At 42.8% G+C, this 16733-nt stretch overlaps 1 protein-coding gene across 1 annotated transcript; it reads right to left on the reverse strand.

Annotated features, from left to right (window-relative positions):
• Positions 1-14556: 14556 nt before the first annotated feature.
• On the reverse strand, positions 14557-16291 carry LOC147638175 (uncharacterized). Its single transcript, XM_086798104.1, has 2 exons — positions 16166-16291; positions 14557-16071 (listed from the first exon to the last, which is right to left on the reverse strand). The coding sequence occupies exon 2, from the start codon at positions 16035-16037 to the stop codon at positions 14700-14702; it is 1338 nt and encodes a 445-aa protein (XP_086654230.1). The 5' UTR covers positions 16038-16071; positions 16166-16291; the 3' UTR covers positions 14557-14699.
• Between the last annotated feature and the right edge of the window lie 442 nt (positions 16292-16733).

The following is a 16733-nucleotide window of genomic DNA, read 5'->3' on the forward strand; positions in this document are numbered from 1 at the left end:
GATCAAGGAAATGTCAAGAACTTTCCCTAACGTACCTTAGATTTTGAATTTATTCTCCTAAGAGAGCCATAACTCCTTAAGGGGACTAATCTCAGAACTATGATTTGTTACCTAAGTGACTAAAGAGTGCAGAGTATTTGTGCATTTTCACAATAGCCTGTTATGAGGATTTTGTCCTCACTGTTATGAGAATGATGGCTTTGATTTTTGGAGTTCACTCCAAGTTTTATACTATCAATGCCAATTCTAACCAAATTATTTTGATTGTTTAGTGATCTATATTCCATTAATCCAAGTACATTCAACTCAAGTATAATGTATACACATGTATATTCCCTTCATGTACGTGTAATGTATACACATGTATATTCCTTTTGTGTATACATATACTCCCTTCATGTACGCATAATGTATACACACATGTATATTCCTTTTGTGTATACTCAATGTTCATTCACCAACTTTAAACTGCTTCGTAGGAACACGCTTTTAACTTGGTACTATTCTTTAAGTCGACCTAAGTACCAAATCACATAAGGGCCTTTACAGACCAAAGCGTGCACCCGCCAAGCTAAACTTTTGTGCTTTTGGTGGGCATGAGAGCTTTACACACCAAATGTGCCCACCATAGCCCATCGGTTAGAATGGATGGCTACGTGTCGTGAGGTATTGGGTTGAAGTCCCACCATCTACCTTTTCATTAAAGGTTGCAAAGGGAAAAGAGCCCGGCCCACGGCCTTGGGCAAGGGGTCTTGGCGGCCCAGCATTGTCCGCGCAATATCTTTTCGCTGCGTGGCACATTGCCCCCTGTAGAAGAAGGCTGGTAGGCGGGGAAGCCTCCAGTCGGTAAAGACCCTAAGTTTATTAAGGTTTTACTTTCTTCCATCCAAATTAATAAGTAAGATCCTTTTCTATAGGCCTTTGTTAGCACACACATGAGCAATATATAAGATTATTGATTCTTTAGCTTGAAGATAATTCTTCAAACCTCTCGTTTTTTAAAACCTACTATGAGTAGTCTTTATATATTTTAAAATATGTCATTGATAACAAGTGTATAGAGGCGGTGACACCTACCATTTCCTTGAACAATTCAAGTTCTAACTTAAAAAAAAAGTTTTTGGAATGATTGGCAAGTATGATATGTCTCCCTATGTTGAAGGTTTTGAAGCAAGCTTCTCGCTCATCAACATATTTATAGTTGTTGTAGCCTTTAATCTAAATCTCACTTCATAAAATCACTTTAAGATTGCATTTAGTGCATAATTCTATACACAGTTTTTCTAAAAGTACTTAGTTTTTTTTAAATCAATGGTTGAAATATGTACCATGAATAATAATCAAAAAGTGGTATTGACATCTATCTACCTACTTCATTATACTATAATGAAGATCCTTAATCTCTATTTTGTGTGGATATGGTGGTAGTAATAGCTACTCCCCTTCAAATTGTATGTCCTTAACCTCTATTTTTGTGTGTGGATGGTGGTAGGTAATAGCTACTACCCTTCAAATTGTAGGTCTCTGGTTTATTAAAAGTTAAGTGCTTGTCACCACTAGGTACCTTTTGTTTAGTGGTCACGATCAGATGGGTGGTGTTAACCAATAGATCCTTTTGATGGTAAATTCTTGCTGTGTCCTATATTGTATATCTTTTTTGTACATTGTTGGTATTTTAATGTCTATCCATATTGTAATTGATTTTTGTATTGGGTTTAGAAAGTTTTATTTATGGGCACGTGTGTGCTCGCATGGATGCCGACAATTAAGGAGACATTTGTGGGAACATACATTGTGTAAAGGCTATCGACTTGAAGATTATAAAAGCCCAATAAGGAGGGTGTGAAGGCCCAAATTTGTAATGGTTATTGCATTGACACACACACACACACACACACACACACACACACACACACACACACACACACACAAGGCAGGCTTGAGAGGTCTCCCAAATAGTTTTTTTCTTAGATTTGCAAGATGCACCTTGAAGAGCCATGCATTTTCCCCTTTTGCAATGAAATCACTGCATGTGAAGAGATTGGAAAAGTGTTGGCATGAGCCGAGAAGCACGGCATGTGGGTGGCTTGAGTAGACGATGCTGTATTATACGCGGTTGTGAGCTCAACTTGGAGGCAGACAACATCACAAGATGAAGGGGCCATGGTGGTGGAAAGGGACCTTCAAAACCACCAAGTAGATTCTTAGGCCATGTCTCACATGGGGCATGGGGAAATGAGGGAAGAAGAGCAATTCAAATTGCTCTTCTTCATCGATCCACTTTGGTCATAAAAATATCCATGATTGCACATCTTCATGGATGTGCTCAAAAGGGAATACAACGTATTACTTTATCCTGAGAACTTTTTGACTTGTGGATTTCTACATGTTTATTCTTGTCTTCAATCCAATTGTCAGGTTTGTTTCTGTAAAGCTGTTTTGAGTCAGTGTACATATGGTGTGGATGGTTTGCAAATAAATTTTGCCCTGAATGCCCTGGCAAGTGTACAGACGAAATGGCTTTGGAGTGAGTCAGTGAATGCATTTTTCTTCGGAACAGATATTGGAGATTTGGAGTTTTTATTTGTATGAGCTTTTTAGTCGTCAAGCAGGTGTCTGGGATGTGTATAAATAAGAGGTGGATGAGCATGAGGATATTAATGATGGGTTTTGATGAGCTTCTGGTGAAAATAATGTAGATATGCTGGTTTAGGTGGAGAGAGAGCTCAATTCAAACTGTAAATGTTGAAATCCCTCAGGCGACGCCAGCAAAATATAATTGCTTTTATGCTTGAGATTGAGAATCTTTCAGGTTTGGAAATGGCCGTCTTGGTGTGATGATGCTGATCATGAGGCTGTGGGCAACTCTCGCATAATTTTGGAAAGGTTATGGGCTGGGTGTGATAATCCGAAGCACAAGGAGAAGGAGAGGCTATTGTAAGTGGTGGCCATTATTTTGAAGTAATAAATAAATAAAAAATATGATACACTTGGCCACTTTATAAATAGCCAAGTGGAAGGTCTTTTGGCCGCCAGCTTGATATCTCGAAGGGTGGCGCGACGGCGTGAAGGAGGTGTGTGGAAGGTGCCAACCGACAGAGAGAGGAGGGGCCAGCGAGGAGCAAGGTGTGGACGGAGGGCTGTGTGGAAGAGAGTCGGAGTGCCCTGCAGTGCTAGAGAAGGTACTGGAGCCGCCTTGTAGTGAAGAGGATGCCTGGCGAGTGATCGTGTGTAGAGCGAGGTGGTGGGGCTCCCTGGTGAAGAGCCAGAGTGAAAGTTGACAGGTGCTGGCGTCGAAGGTCGACGGCTGACAGCGCAAAGCGAGGGCTGTGTGAAAGTCGAGAGGGCCGCGTGTGGGAACCAGTGGGACGAGCTGGTAACTGGCACAAGTTCTGACATCGAGGTGCGTGGGGTTGCTGGCCAATGATAAGGCGGAAACCACTTTCCAGAAAGACTCAAGCTGGCGTTAAGGGTTATGAGCTGGTGTTAACGCTAGAGAAGGCGCCCTGCTCATAGAGGAAACTTAAGAAGAGAAGAGGAAACGTGGCTGCTGCTAGTGTGTGCAAAGGGGAGCCACCCTTGGAGTTAACTGTGAGCTGACGGAAAAGAGAGAGAGAGACCACGATGTAGCCGCCTTGTGCAAGAGCAGAGCTTGGCGAGTGATTGTGCTGAAGAGCCTGGCTGGGGACTTCCCGGGCACTGACAGGTTAGCTAAAGAAGTAGGCAAAGAGCGTAGCTCTGGTGGACAAGCTCGTGTGGGTGAGTTGCAGGTTAAAGGTGTTGGCCGCCTCATTGAAGGAAGGCTGCTGGTCGAGCTGTTCTGTAGGCGTGGAAAGCAGAGGCCAGGATTCATGTTGGTGCAGTTGCTACTGGGAGGGCTGTTTGTTTGAGGCCTCTGGTGTGAGACCAAAAGAAGCTTAGGCAGTGTGTGTGTGTGTTGTTTGCTGTGCGTGTGATATAAATGAGAGTGCGAGGAAGAGTGGGTTGAAGCTTATAAATTAATAAAATTTATGTAACCCCTTGTAAATGGACAACAGGGTTTGTGTTGATGATATGTGAGTGGCTTAGCCTTGTTGACAGATAAAAGGCTTTTATAATGAAACATGTGAGCTGTTGAAACTGCCTTTCTTTGGGTATCTCTGGGTGGTGTAGAGAGAGAGAGATATTTTTTTTCTTTCCAGCTAGAGAAGCTGGTGGTGCCCCTTGTGCTTGTGAGTGTTCTGAAGGTGGTGAGTCGGCGAGCTATAGTGGCCTTCTTGTGTTCTTGAGCTGCCTCACATCTTTCTGGTACCCCCACTAAGGAGTTGCTCTTTCTGGTATGGTGGTTTGACTGAGGATTGCTCTGTTATTTCCTTCAGTTATCAGGGTGTGTGCCTTAGGTGTTGAGAGTTTCAGAGAAAGTGCTTTCTTGGGATCTGAGGTGAAGTTTGGGGGTGAAAATGATGTCTTATCCAGAGTTTTATGGTAGCCCTAATGAGGATGTGGCAGACTTCTTGGAAAGGATGGAGGTTGCATGCATAAGCAACCATATTAATGAGTCGGTACAGGTGTTGCGGCTTCTGAGCATCTGTTTGAAAAGGGATGCAAGGACCTGGTACAGGACTTATGAGGAGTCATTGAGGGTTGCTGTTCCACATCTTGATATGACTGAGAATGGATTAAAGACAGCACTTAGCAACAGGTTCAAGAAGATAGAAGACCCCGACAAGGTTTGGCATGAGGTGCAAGCTCTGACACAAGGTGAGTTTAAATCATTAGATGATTATATGAAGAAATTTTCTTTGCTATGGGAGACTCTATGCAGGGCTTTAGGGAAGACCAGGTGCCGCCTGATATGATGAAGAAAAACAAGTTTGTAGCTGGGCTTAAAAGGAGTATTCGCTGGAAAGTGGAATTGAAGAAGCCCAGGTCTTTTGAGGATGCGGTAGAAATTGCTAAGTCAAAAGATTGGAAGCTGCAACAAATGAATCAGCTGGGGATGATTCCAGTTGTAGCACAGCTGGAGATTCGTAGAGTGGAGGCTACACCCATGAATGCAGTGGAGGCTACACCCATGAATGCAGTGATTGAGAGGATGAAGCCCACTGAAGCCCAAGCTATGCAGATGGTGCCACAAGCTAGTCAAGGAGTACCTATGGTTCCTGCAGGTTCTGATGAGGGATTGCGCAGGATATGAAACAGATGGTTGATCTTATGAAGAATTTGAGCTTAAATTTAATGGGAAGTACAGGTGGTGGACGTGGTAGAGGCCGTGGCAACAATCATGAGGGGGGAGATGGACAAGCAGGGTATGGACGTGGTCGCGATGATAGGGGCCGTCGTTTCATCCCTACATGCTGGAATTGTGGTGAGCTTGGTCATCTGAGTACAGATTGTGATAAACCTTAGCGTATGGGTGGTGATATGTATCCACTACCTTCACAGTTACCTGACAGGTCAAATGATTATGGTATTGATATCAGGGATCAAGCAGGCCCCAGTGGAATCACAGCTGTGAGGAGAAGGGGAAGGCAAAGGTCATGAATGTTGTTACTTTGGAGAATGTTCAGGGGAGAGAGGAAGGGGATGTGATGCCTGTTGGCAAACGCACAACGGATGAAAGAGAAGGAAAAGGGGTGGCTGGACCTAGCCGTAAGAAGGGGAAGCAGCAAGAAGGAGAAGATATGAAAGCCAAAAGGAAACGGAAGCCTCGTAGAAGGTTCCAGGTGTCAGACTTCCCACTGGGGGATGGGCAAACCAGCTATGACTTGAAATCTGATTTGGTGAACAGGAAGGCCAACATCACCTTTGGGCAGTTGGTGGAGATGGTGCCAAAATTGAGAAGACAATGGAAGAGACTGGTGAATCCAATGGAAAGGAAGAGGTCGGTTAAAGTACTATCTTTAGAGGAGTTTCCAGATATTTGCCCTATTGTGGAGGTGTGGAGTAAAGGCAGGAGCCTTGGTCAGGCCTATATAGATGGAGGAGCTCAAATCTGTGTGATTACCCAATCATGTGTGGAGCAGTCAGGCTTGAGGGTGTCTGGGGTTTCTGGGTTTCGAATCAGGATGGCTAATCATCAAAAGGTAAAATGTCTTGGTATGATAAAGGAATTGGAAATTGAAGCTTTTAATGTCAAAGCTACTGTAGATTTTCATGTGATGCCTACGGGTCTGGGTGCTTTTCCAATCATTCTTGGACGACCCTGGTTGCGAGTGGTGGGTGCAGTACAAGACTGGAGGTATGGGACCATTTCTTTGCATAATAAGCAGGGTAATAAAAAATCTTTTGAGATGCATAGTAGGAGATCTTTAAATGATGTGTGGGAGAGGCCACATGATTCAAGTGAAGAGGAAACTACCACCACTACTTCTGAATCAGAGACGGATTCATCGACCACTGCTTCTAGTGGAGAAGGGGCAGATGTGGCTTTTCTTATATCAAAGCAACAAAGTAATGAAGATAAAGAAGTGCATGAAGTGGGTGCTGAGGGAGAAGATACTATGGGGTCATATGACGTGATCGAGGAATTACTGCAGCCAAAGATAGAGGTGATCGAGGAATTACTGCAGGAGCTGATTGAAGGAATGCTGAGTCCGGATCTCTCGAGTGGAGAAAAGGTTAGATATGTTAATATGCTGTCTCATTTTCCAGAATTATTCATCACTTCTTATAGAGAGATTTGAGGATTTAAAGGGCCAGACCTGAGGATTGAATTAAAGGAAGGTGTAAAAACAGTTAGGCAAAAGCTTCGCAGGATGGGACGAGAACAAATGCAGGCCCTGAGAGAGGAAGTTGATAAGCTGTTGAGTGCAGGTTTCATTACACTAGTGGATACAGCTGAGTGGGTAAGTCCTACGGTGGTGAGTCCAAAGAAGGATGGCAGGTGGCGTATATGTGTGGATTTTAAGCCTTTGAATGCTGCTACGAAGAAGGATTCTTACCCCCTACCTTTTTTGGATGAGATTTTGGATACTGTAGCTGGATATGAAAGGTATAGTGTTTGTGATGGGTATTCAGGTTATTTCCAGTTAAAGATTGCAGAAGAAGATCAGCGCAAGACGACTTTCATTACACCGTGGGGGTGTTTCTGCTACAAAGTTCTTCCTTTTGGATTGATGAATGGACCAGCCTACTATCAGAGAAGGGCAAATTGGGTATTATATCCTTTTTTGGACAAGTTTGTGAAGGATTTTATTGATGATTTTTGTATATACAGCTCCAGGCAAGAGCATTGTGATAAGCTGGCTACAGTCTTTCAGCGTTATGATGAGTGTGGTGGTCAATTAAATCCAAAAAAGTGTTTTTTAGCTCAACCGAACCGAGGGTGAAGCTTTTAGGTCATGTTATTTCAGAGAATGGTATTGATCCAGATCCTGATAAAGTCAAGTCTCTTCTTCTTCTTCCTACACCAAAGAATACAAGGCAACTGGCTACTTTTGTGCAAAAGGTGAAGTATATGGCTCGATTCATCTCTCTATCTATATAGTTGTTATATCCTTTGCAGCAAGCAGCAAAGCATGATCCTTTGCATTGGACGGAGGAGTGTGAGGTGGTTTTTAATTGGGAACAGGTATTTTATGTCAATCTTTTAGTAGGTGAAGATGCAATTGGAGCCATGTTGTTACAGAAGGGGAAAGAATCACATTATATGCAACCAATCTACTGTGCTAGCAGGGTAAAACTTGCCAAAGAAAGGTTGCTATCAGAGGTGGAACTTGTTATGGTTAGTGTACTATATGCATGTAGGCGGTTCCGCCATTACTTACTGCCTCGCCCTTTTGTGTTTTTGACAAGCTACACTTTTTTGCCTCAGTTGATAAATGGCACAAATTTATCTAAAGCTATGATGAAGTGGGTGATTGAGTTGCAGGAATTTACTTTCTCATTCTTGGTGGAAGAGAGTACCAGGGCTACCTTAGCGGATCTACTAACATATAAGGAGAGTCCTCTTCTTATAAAGGAGGAGACCATCAAGAAGCCAGTTGAGGATGCGGCTGAATTGGTGAATGCACACTTATTATATTTTGATGGTTCTTACAGGAAAAGCCATGATGCAGCCTCAGGAGGTTTGGTGCTTTATGATCCACAGGGTTGCCTTGTTTTTAAAAAGGGTGTTAAAGTGGATGCACATAGCAACAATGAAGCGGAGTATCTGACTTTGGAAGTTGGATTGCAAATATGCTTGAAGCATGGTGTACACAGGATTCGCATTCGAGGAGATGCATTGCTTGTGGTAAAACAGGTATTGGGAGTTTGGAAGTCAAAGAATATGTTACTCAAAGAAATGTGTTTCAAGACAAAGGGTCTGCTGAAGGAATTTGAAGCTTGGAGTCTAAAGCATGTGGATCGAGGCCATAATGAGGAGGCTCATGAAGCAGCCCAGGGAATGATTGGTGAAGTTTTTGTTCGTAAAGCTCATGCATCATTTTATTGTGGCAGGCAGGGAGAATTTACAGGATGTTGAGGAGTTTTTGTTAACAGGGATGATTCCTAATGGTATTGACAAATCAAAAAAATATGGTTTCATCAGGAAAGCTGCAAGGTATGTGATGATTGGTGATGCTTTGTATTTGAAAGGAATTGATTTGATAATGCGACGGGTACCTTGGAAGGAAGAAATCTACAAAATTCTTAAGGAAAATCATGAGGGAGCATGCGGTGGACATTTTGCCTCAAAGATTACCTTGCATAAGGTATTGCAGGAAGGTTATGTATGGCCGAGTATACATAAGGATATTAACCATTGGTGCAGGTCATGCAAACAATGCCAAGCTCACAGTAAACGGATATTAAAGCCTGAAATGAGGAAGACAATTCTTGCTTATGATGTTTTTGAAAAATGGAGAATTGATGCTGTGGGACCATTACCTATTACCAGCCGAGGAAAGTGTTACATCTTGACTGCAGTTGATTACCTTTCTAGATGGGCGGAAGCAAAGGCAGTGAAACAAATTACTGCAAAGGAGGTGGCAAAGTTTGTATATCAGGATATCTATTGTAAGTTTGGTGTGCCATTGGAATTGCTTTCTGATCAGGGTCCAGGTTTCAGAGCAGAGCTTATGGATTATTTGTGTACAAAGATGAAGATCAGTCACAGTTTTACCACACCTTACTATCCACAGTGTAATGGCTTGAATGAGCGGTTCAATGGTGAATTGATCAAGATTTTATCTAAGGTGACAGAGCAACAAGGCAAGAATTGGGATCTGGAGTTGCCTGTTGCCTTGTGGGCATACAGGACAGCAATTAAAACTGGTACGGGTTTCACTCCATTTTATCTTGTTTATGGGAAGGAAGCCTTATTACCTATTGAGGTGGAGATACCAGCTGTTAAAATGTTGGGAAAGCTTTTGGAAGAACCTGAAGATGTCTTTAAAGAGCGGCTATTATATTTACAAGAAGCACAGCTGAACAGGGATAATGCTTTGAAGCATTATGAGGATATGCAGGCAAGGACGCTGGAGAAGTTCAACAAGACGATTAAAAGCAAAGGAATTATGAAGGATGATCTGGTATTACGTTATAATAGCAGACTGGATAATGCCTTTCATAAAAAGTTTCAAATTAAGTGGGAAGGACCTTTCTTGGTGATGCAAGGATTTGCAAATGGCACCTATCAATTGGCAGATTTAGATGGGACTTTACATGCTTCCAGGGTAAATGGATACAGGCTAAAGAAGTATTATGCACGTTTGATGGTGATTATACAGGATGCGGTGTCTGAAGATGTGATTCCAGATGAAGGGCAGTTTTTAGATATGGATTTAGGTCTTGAAATGCTTTTTGCTGCTGATCATGAATGATTCAGCAGGCTGGGGTGCAAAGTATGTCAGGTTTTTTTCTGTAAAGCTGTTTTGAGTCAGTGTACATATGGTGTGGATGGTTTGCAAATAAATTTTGCCCTGAATGCCCTGGCAAGTGTACAGACAAAATGGCTTTGGAGTGAGTCAGTGAATGCATTTTTCTTCGGAACAGCTACTGGAGATTTGGAGTTTTTATTTGTATGAGCTTTTTAGTCGTCAAGCAGGTGTCTGGGCTGTGTATAAATAAGAGGTGGATGAGCATGAGGATATTAATGATGGGTTTTGATGAGCTTCTGGTGAAAATAATGTAGATATGCTGGTTTAGGTGGAGAGAGAGCTCAATTCAGACTGTAAATGTTGAAATCCCTCAGGCGACGCCATCAAAATATAATTGCTTTTATGCTTGAGATTGAGAATCTTTCAGGTTTGGAAATGGCCGTCTTGGTGTGATGATGCTGATCATGAGGCTGTGGGCAACTCTCGCATAATTTTGGAAAGGTTATGGGCTGGGTGTGATAATCCGAAGCACAAGGAGAAGGAGAGGCTATTGTAAGTGGTGGCCATTATTTTGAAGTAATAAATAAATAAAAAATATGATACACTTGGCCACTTTATAAATAGCCAAGTGGAAGGTCTTTTGGCTGCCAGCTTGATATCTCGAAGGGTGGCGCGACGGCATGAAGAAGGTGTGTGGAAGGTGCCAACCGACAGAGAGAGGAGGGGCCGACGAGGAGCAAGGTGTGGACGGAGGGCTGTGTGGAAGAGAGTCAGAGTGCCCTGCAGTGCTAGAGAAGGTACTGGAGCCGCCTTGTAGTGAAGAGGATGCCTGGCGAGTGATCGTGTGTAGAGAGAGGTGGTGGGGCTCCCTGGTGAAGAGCCAGAGTGAAAGTTGACAGGTGCTGGCGAGCGTCGAAGGTCGGCGGCTGACAGCGCAAAGCGAGGGCTGTGTGAAAGTCGAGAGGGCCGCGTGTGGGAACCAGTGGGACGAGCTGGTGACTGGCACAAGTGCTGACATCGAGGTGCGTGGGGTTGCTGGCCAGTGATAAGGCGGAAACCACTTTCCAGAAAGACTCAAGCTGGCGTTAAGGGTTATGAGCTGGTGTTAACGCTAGAGAAGGCGCCCAGCTCATAGAGGAAACTTAAGAAGAGAAGAGGAAACGTGGCTGCTGCTAGTGTGCGCAAAGGGGAGCCGCCCTTGGAGTTAACTGTGAGCTGACGGAAAAGAGAGAGAGAGACCACGATGTAGCCGCCTTGTGCACGAGCAGAGCTTGGCGAGTGATTGTGCTGAAGAGCCTGGCTGGGGACTTCCCGGGCACTGACAGGTTAGCTAAAGAAGTAGGCAAAGAGCGTAGCTCTGGTGGACAAGCTCGTGTGGGTGAGCTGCAGGTTAAAGGTGTTGGTCGCCTCATTGAAGGAAGGCTGCTGGTCGAGCTGTTCTGCAGGCGTGGAAAGCAGAGGCCAGGATTCATGTTGGTGCAGCTGCTGCTGGTTTTCTACTGGGAGGGCTGTTTGTTTGAGGCCTCTGGGGTGAGACCAAAAGAAGCTTAGGTAGTGTGTGTGTGTGTTGTTTGCTGTGCATGTGATATAAATGAGAGTGCGAGGAAGAGTGGGTTGAAGCTTATAAATTAATAAAATTTATGTAACCCCTTGTAAATGGACAACAGGGTTTGTGTTGATGATATGTGAGTGGCTTAGCCTTGTTGACAGATAAAAGGCTTTTATAATGAAACATGTGAGCTGTTGAAACTGCCTTTCTTTGGGTATCTCTGGGTGGTGTAGAGAGAGAGAGAGATTTTTTTTCTTTCCAGCTAGAGAAGCTGGTGGTGCCCCTTGTGCTTGTGAGTGTTCTGAAGGTGGTGAGTCGGTGAGCTATAGTGGCCTTCTTGTGTTCTTGAGCTGCCTCACACCAATCATCCAGTCAGATAAATCTCTCCAAAGTTGAGAATTTGCTTGTAAAAGGGAACTTATTGGGACTTAAAATTTGGAGCATAATATACATCTAGCAATGCAGAATTTGGTCGAATTGGTTCCAAAGATATGGGCTCTAGAATTGGCTATTTTTGTGGCCTCTTAAGAATGGTCACGAGTTCCGTCAAGGTCTTTGGCTGGCACGGCTCGGGAGGAAAGTCCTTCTTTGCTTGCTTCGTATCTATTTTACTATTTTCCTTCTCCTCTTTCATTTTGTTTTGTACTTTGTTTTGTACTCTATTGTTCCCTTTAACTAATTGTATATTTTTTAAATTATTTTTTTAAGAGGGAGGTTGTTGGGTGTGGCCCAACAAAAGAGGAGTACGATTATGGATCTAGAACTCCCAGTCTGTGGGCTTGGATGCGTACACGAAGTGTACGCTTGAGCGAGTCTATTTGGGGACTCAAGTAGATGAGATAAGTAGTTGTTAAACCCTCCTCTTATCGATATATAATTGTGTTTTATTATTTTATACTTACCTTACTCTTGTTTGCATGTATGTAGGATGCAAAGGAAGAGGAATAGGAAGATCCAAACTACGAGCATGAAGTGGGAGAAGGAAATGAAGGCAACGACGAAGATGATGATGAGCCAAAGGAATCTGATGAGGATTCCGAGTAGCCTCCTTTTCCTTGATTTATTTTTTGTATATGGCCAAAGGCCCAACAATTTGAGAAATATAATACATATTTAGCTCACTCGCATTCTTCTCAGTTTATGTCTTTTTCAAGTTTATGTTTGTATCGAAAAATTATGACTCTATTTTAATTAAAAGAAAAGAGCTAGGAAAGACTGGGGAGTCCTATGCAGACTCCCTAGTTTGCCCTAGCTTTTTTTTCACACACAGTTGTATCGCTGCTCAACAGCGAAAATAGCAGCGAAATTTCGCTGCTCAACAACACTACTATTTTTGCTGCTGAGCAAGGATCCCATAGTGAAAATAGCAGCTTTTTGGTAGCGAAAGGGGCTCAACATCTCTATACCCTTCTAGTTATAAAAGCACTGCTATTTTTGTTGCTACATCCTCATTCTGTTGTAGTGAGATTAAGACGGAATTAAGTGCTGGTTAATAATTAGAAAATGTTTATTCTTTTATCTAATATGTGTGAAAATTTGAGCAATCAATTAATTGATTTTCATATGCTTGCTTTGTTAAAGGAATATTGTCTACTGTATTTGCGTAGGTTGTGTGTATCATTTCACTAGCATGGGGTTATCCTCAGTACTCAAATGATCATGTTAGCATTATAGAGTATCCAGGAAGGCAAAACTGCATTTCAGGACTGCAAAGAAGTGTTATATTAATGCATGAATAAATGGTAATTATTACCTAATTAACCCTCATATTGTAGCGTACCAACCTAATGCATGGTTGGCTAGATACCTCGTAATAAGAAGACAATTTAGGAGCATACATATCAGTATCCTCCCACCTAGCTCACACTACAAGGGATAAGGGTAATGGCTATGAGCATAGTTGTGCTCGTAAAACAAAGAAAAATGGAAATAAAAAATTGCTAACACAGTTTCTTTAATCTCTCTCAAATCTGAGTACCTATTGTGGTACCAATGGTAGAATGGAATAGACTAGGGTTGAGAAAGTTACCAGTCCCAGTCCATCTTATTCTGCCATTTAAAAAAAGGAGAGATTTGGTATAAGCGTCGGTTTTATATCAGAGTCCATAATTATAGCATTTGTATATTCGGATTCCGACGCTTATACTGACACTTATTCATATACTTATTTCGACGCTTATACCGATGCTCGCTTTTCTTGATGCTTACACCGACGATCTTATATCAACACAATACTGATGAGATAGGAGGGAAAAAAGGCAAAAAAATTCCTAAGGCTAGGATGTCAGTATGGGCATCGATATGGGGCAATTCCCTTGTAATGTGATGATCATAGATCTAGAAGGTTAGAGCAAAATAGGGCTCGAGAGAATCTCATAAATTATGTTCGTATGACAAATGTACTCATGATTTAGAACTCCATAATGCTTGGCATAGCGCACACGAGAGAGTAGCTATATATTACTTGAGTTACAGAATATAACTCTATCACCACACTTGGAATCTTGTGGAGTGCCCTTTGAAATGCAAGGTTATCTACACCATTGGGAGGTTTCACTCATGAAGAATATGTGAATGTATCACGTAAGTTCAAAATTATTTTTTAATTCACTTTTTTGGAATAAATTTAGTTGATTAGAATAAGACTATATCCTAAAGAACACACTTGGAATCTTGTGGATTGCCCTTCAAAATGCAAGGTTATCTACACCCTTGGGAGGTCTCGCTCAAGAATATGTGAATGTACTATCACATAAGTTCAAAAGTATTTTTATCCACTTTTTTGGGAATAAATTTACTTATGTAATTTTGAAACGAAGTTGTAAGTTCGTTTAGAAAAAAGAGTCATTTTTAAATATTCAAAATTCACAGGTAATGGATTTTCAAAATATATATAGATTTTCTATTGATTGACTCCCCCTGGCCGAGTCTACACCAAATGGGTTTTCAAAGAAAATTTGTTGGAACTTTGGAGAAGTATTAGGCACAATCCACATATGCTAGGAAGAATTTGCTAGAATCTCTTTCTTTGCTCTTGTATCTACAACTCCTCAAGCTTCTAAATCATGACTCAAACTCCTGAAAGGTGCCATCAACAAGATGATCCATAAGGATAAATCATAAGGCGTGTCATTTCTCAGTGGTGCATCACTTACTTAATTGTGTTTTTTAATAACAATTAAGTAGCAGTTTTTATTACTGACGTTAAGTTACTAATTTTCGTTAATAAACCTTAAAAAGTTTAATAAGAGTACAGAGTTCATAATACAAAAGGCTTATCACCGAAGAGCATCGTCCTGTCCAAAATTCTAAGCGGATCCTACAGATCGATCCTTGTTTAGAGACTCTCGCATGATTCCCATTTGCATTTATCTGGCAGCAGCAAGCGACAGCAGACTAAGACTACTGACGGGAGCACTTTCATCAGTTCCGTTGTCGACTCCTTGTTTCAGATCACCTCTGAGCCGGGCCATGTTAAGACTGTCTAGTTTTTCTTCCAGTGAGTGGAGCTCCTGCTGTGAGATCGTGGGAGGGATAAGCCATGTATTGTACAGCTTGTTGTGGGTTCCCTTCACGTTGATGTGGAGCTGAAGCTGCCGCTTCTCGTTCACGGCGCGGATACAGTTGTAGCAAAGGTAGCAGCAGAGCTTGGATATTCCTATGTAGTACTGCTTAATGCCTTGATATTCACCGTCAGATGCTGCCTTGCCTAGCAGCCTGTGCACTACGTGCATCTCTGCATGGAGGTACAGGCTCTTAGGGGGGTTCATAGTATTAAGAAATGTGTTGAGGCCCTTGAGCTTGCTTAGATTATGCTTGGTAGCAACAAGAGGATAGTATTTTTTGGCTACGGTCTCCCAATCTTTCATCTTCTTTAGTTGATCGGGGGGCATGTTAGTAGGCTTGCTGTAAACCACATCTGCCGGAACAGGATATGTCTCCTTGTGTTTCCTGTACTCGCCTCCCCCTACTGCCCACTCAGATAACACATCAATCGACCTGCTGTATGATGCCACCTTCCGTAGCCGCTTGTCAATGGAAGGGAACTTCTCCATCACTATCTCTAGCACACCCTTGTATCGATCATCACTGTCCCATTTGCGAGCATACTCCCTGCAGCTATCCGATTTCTCAGCAAGACTACTCTTTGTGGACTTGAAGTCTTCCCTTAGCCTGCTCAAATCGGCTACTAGAAGCTCCGCTTTGGCCGCCAATTCTTTCAGCGTGGCCGCATCATCGTGTGGGAATAGTTTCTTTATCGGCTTCCGCAGATGATCTCGCTGCACTGATTCTATTGTCTTAAGCATCTTATCTATTCTGTGCTGCACCTTTTCCCTGCAGTATTTGTATATCCTATCCTGCAATTGCCTTTTCAATGTCTGTTGTGTACGTTCTGAAGTTAACTTGCTCATCTCGCCAAGGACTTTGAGAAGTCCGCCTATGTAACGCTTCCCCCGCCTTACCCAGCCATCGTTTTTGCTCATATGTAGCTTGGACCGGCGATCAGAGCTGGCGGGTGCAGCAGCAATATGACACGCGATAACTTCTCCACTCTTTTTGCTCACACAGATGGTTGCCAAGCATTCATGAAGCCTCAGCATGGGGTCACGGTCACCCGAATCCTCTCTTCTCGACACCACAAAACTGACGGCTCCTGCAAGATTTGACTTCTCATAGAACTTCAACCTCTGCACCTTGTTGCTCATATTGAGAGATCAACTCAACCGCTGCGCCTTGTACCTACATGCATGCATGCGTATTTCGACAGCATCAGTTCTATGGTTAACAGTTATCTTGTAGCTTCAAGAGCAGCATGTAGAACAATTAGGGTGACCTGTGCACGAGAGACCCAGCCCGTCCGTCTCCAGCCAGAAGTGTTTCAAGAATGCCTTTCAGAGAGAAAGAGAGCTTACTAGAGGGAAATGGTGCAAATTAGCCCAATTGCTTGCGATTGAGGAGAGAGAGAGAGAGAGAGAGAAAGAGGATTGAGTGCGCCCAGTCCCATCTCAATCTTATTAATTTTTTTAAGTATTCAATGCCCTCTTTTCCAACCGACCCATGTGATGCTGTACCATTGTAGTGCAAAGAAAGCAAAAGCAAGTGTACTAGAGAGCCACCACCACCCCACTTGTGATAAAAGCTGGAAAAGGAGAGACGAGAAAATGAAGGGAGAGCTGTAAAGCAAAAAGAGGAAATCTAGGCGACGAGGCCAGGTATGGAGCCATTGAGGCCGCCAAAGGTAGGGTTAAAGAGGCGCATTAAAGTGCAGAGGCATAGCTTGCAGCAGGGAACAGGCGGAGAACCACGACGGGAAAATGGAAAGAGGTAGTGCAGACTCCAGAGGCCCGAGGATGTACAAAGGCATAAGGTATGCCAGAGGGTCGATATCGATAGGTTACGTG

The sequence above is a fragment of the Cibotium barometz genome, chromosome 5 (genome assembly GCF_041138505.1).
Source record: "Cibotium barometz isolate CiBa-2024 chromosome 5, ASM4113850v1, whole genome shotgun sequence".
In the NCBI taxonomy this organism is placed as follows: Eukaryota; Viridiplantae; Streptophyta; class Polypodiopsida; order Cyatheales; family Cibotiaceae; genus Cibotium; species Cibotium barometz.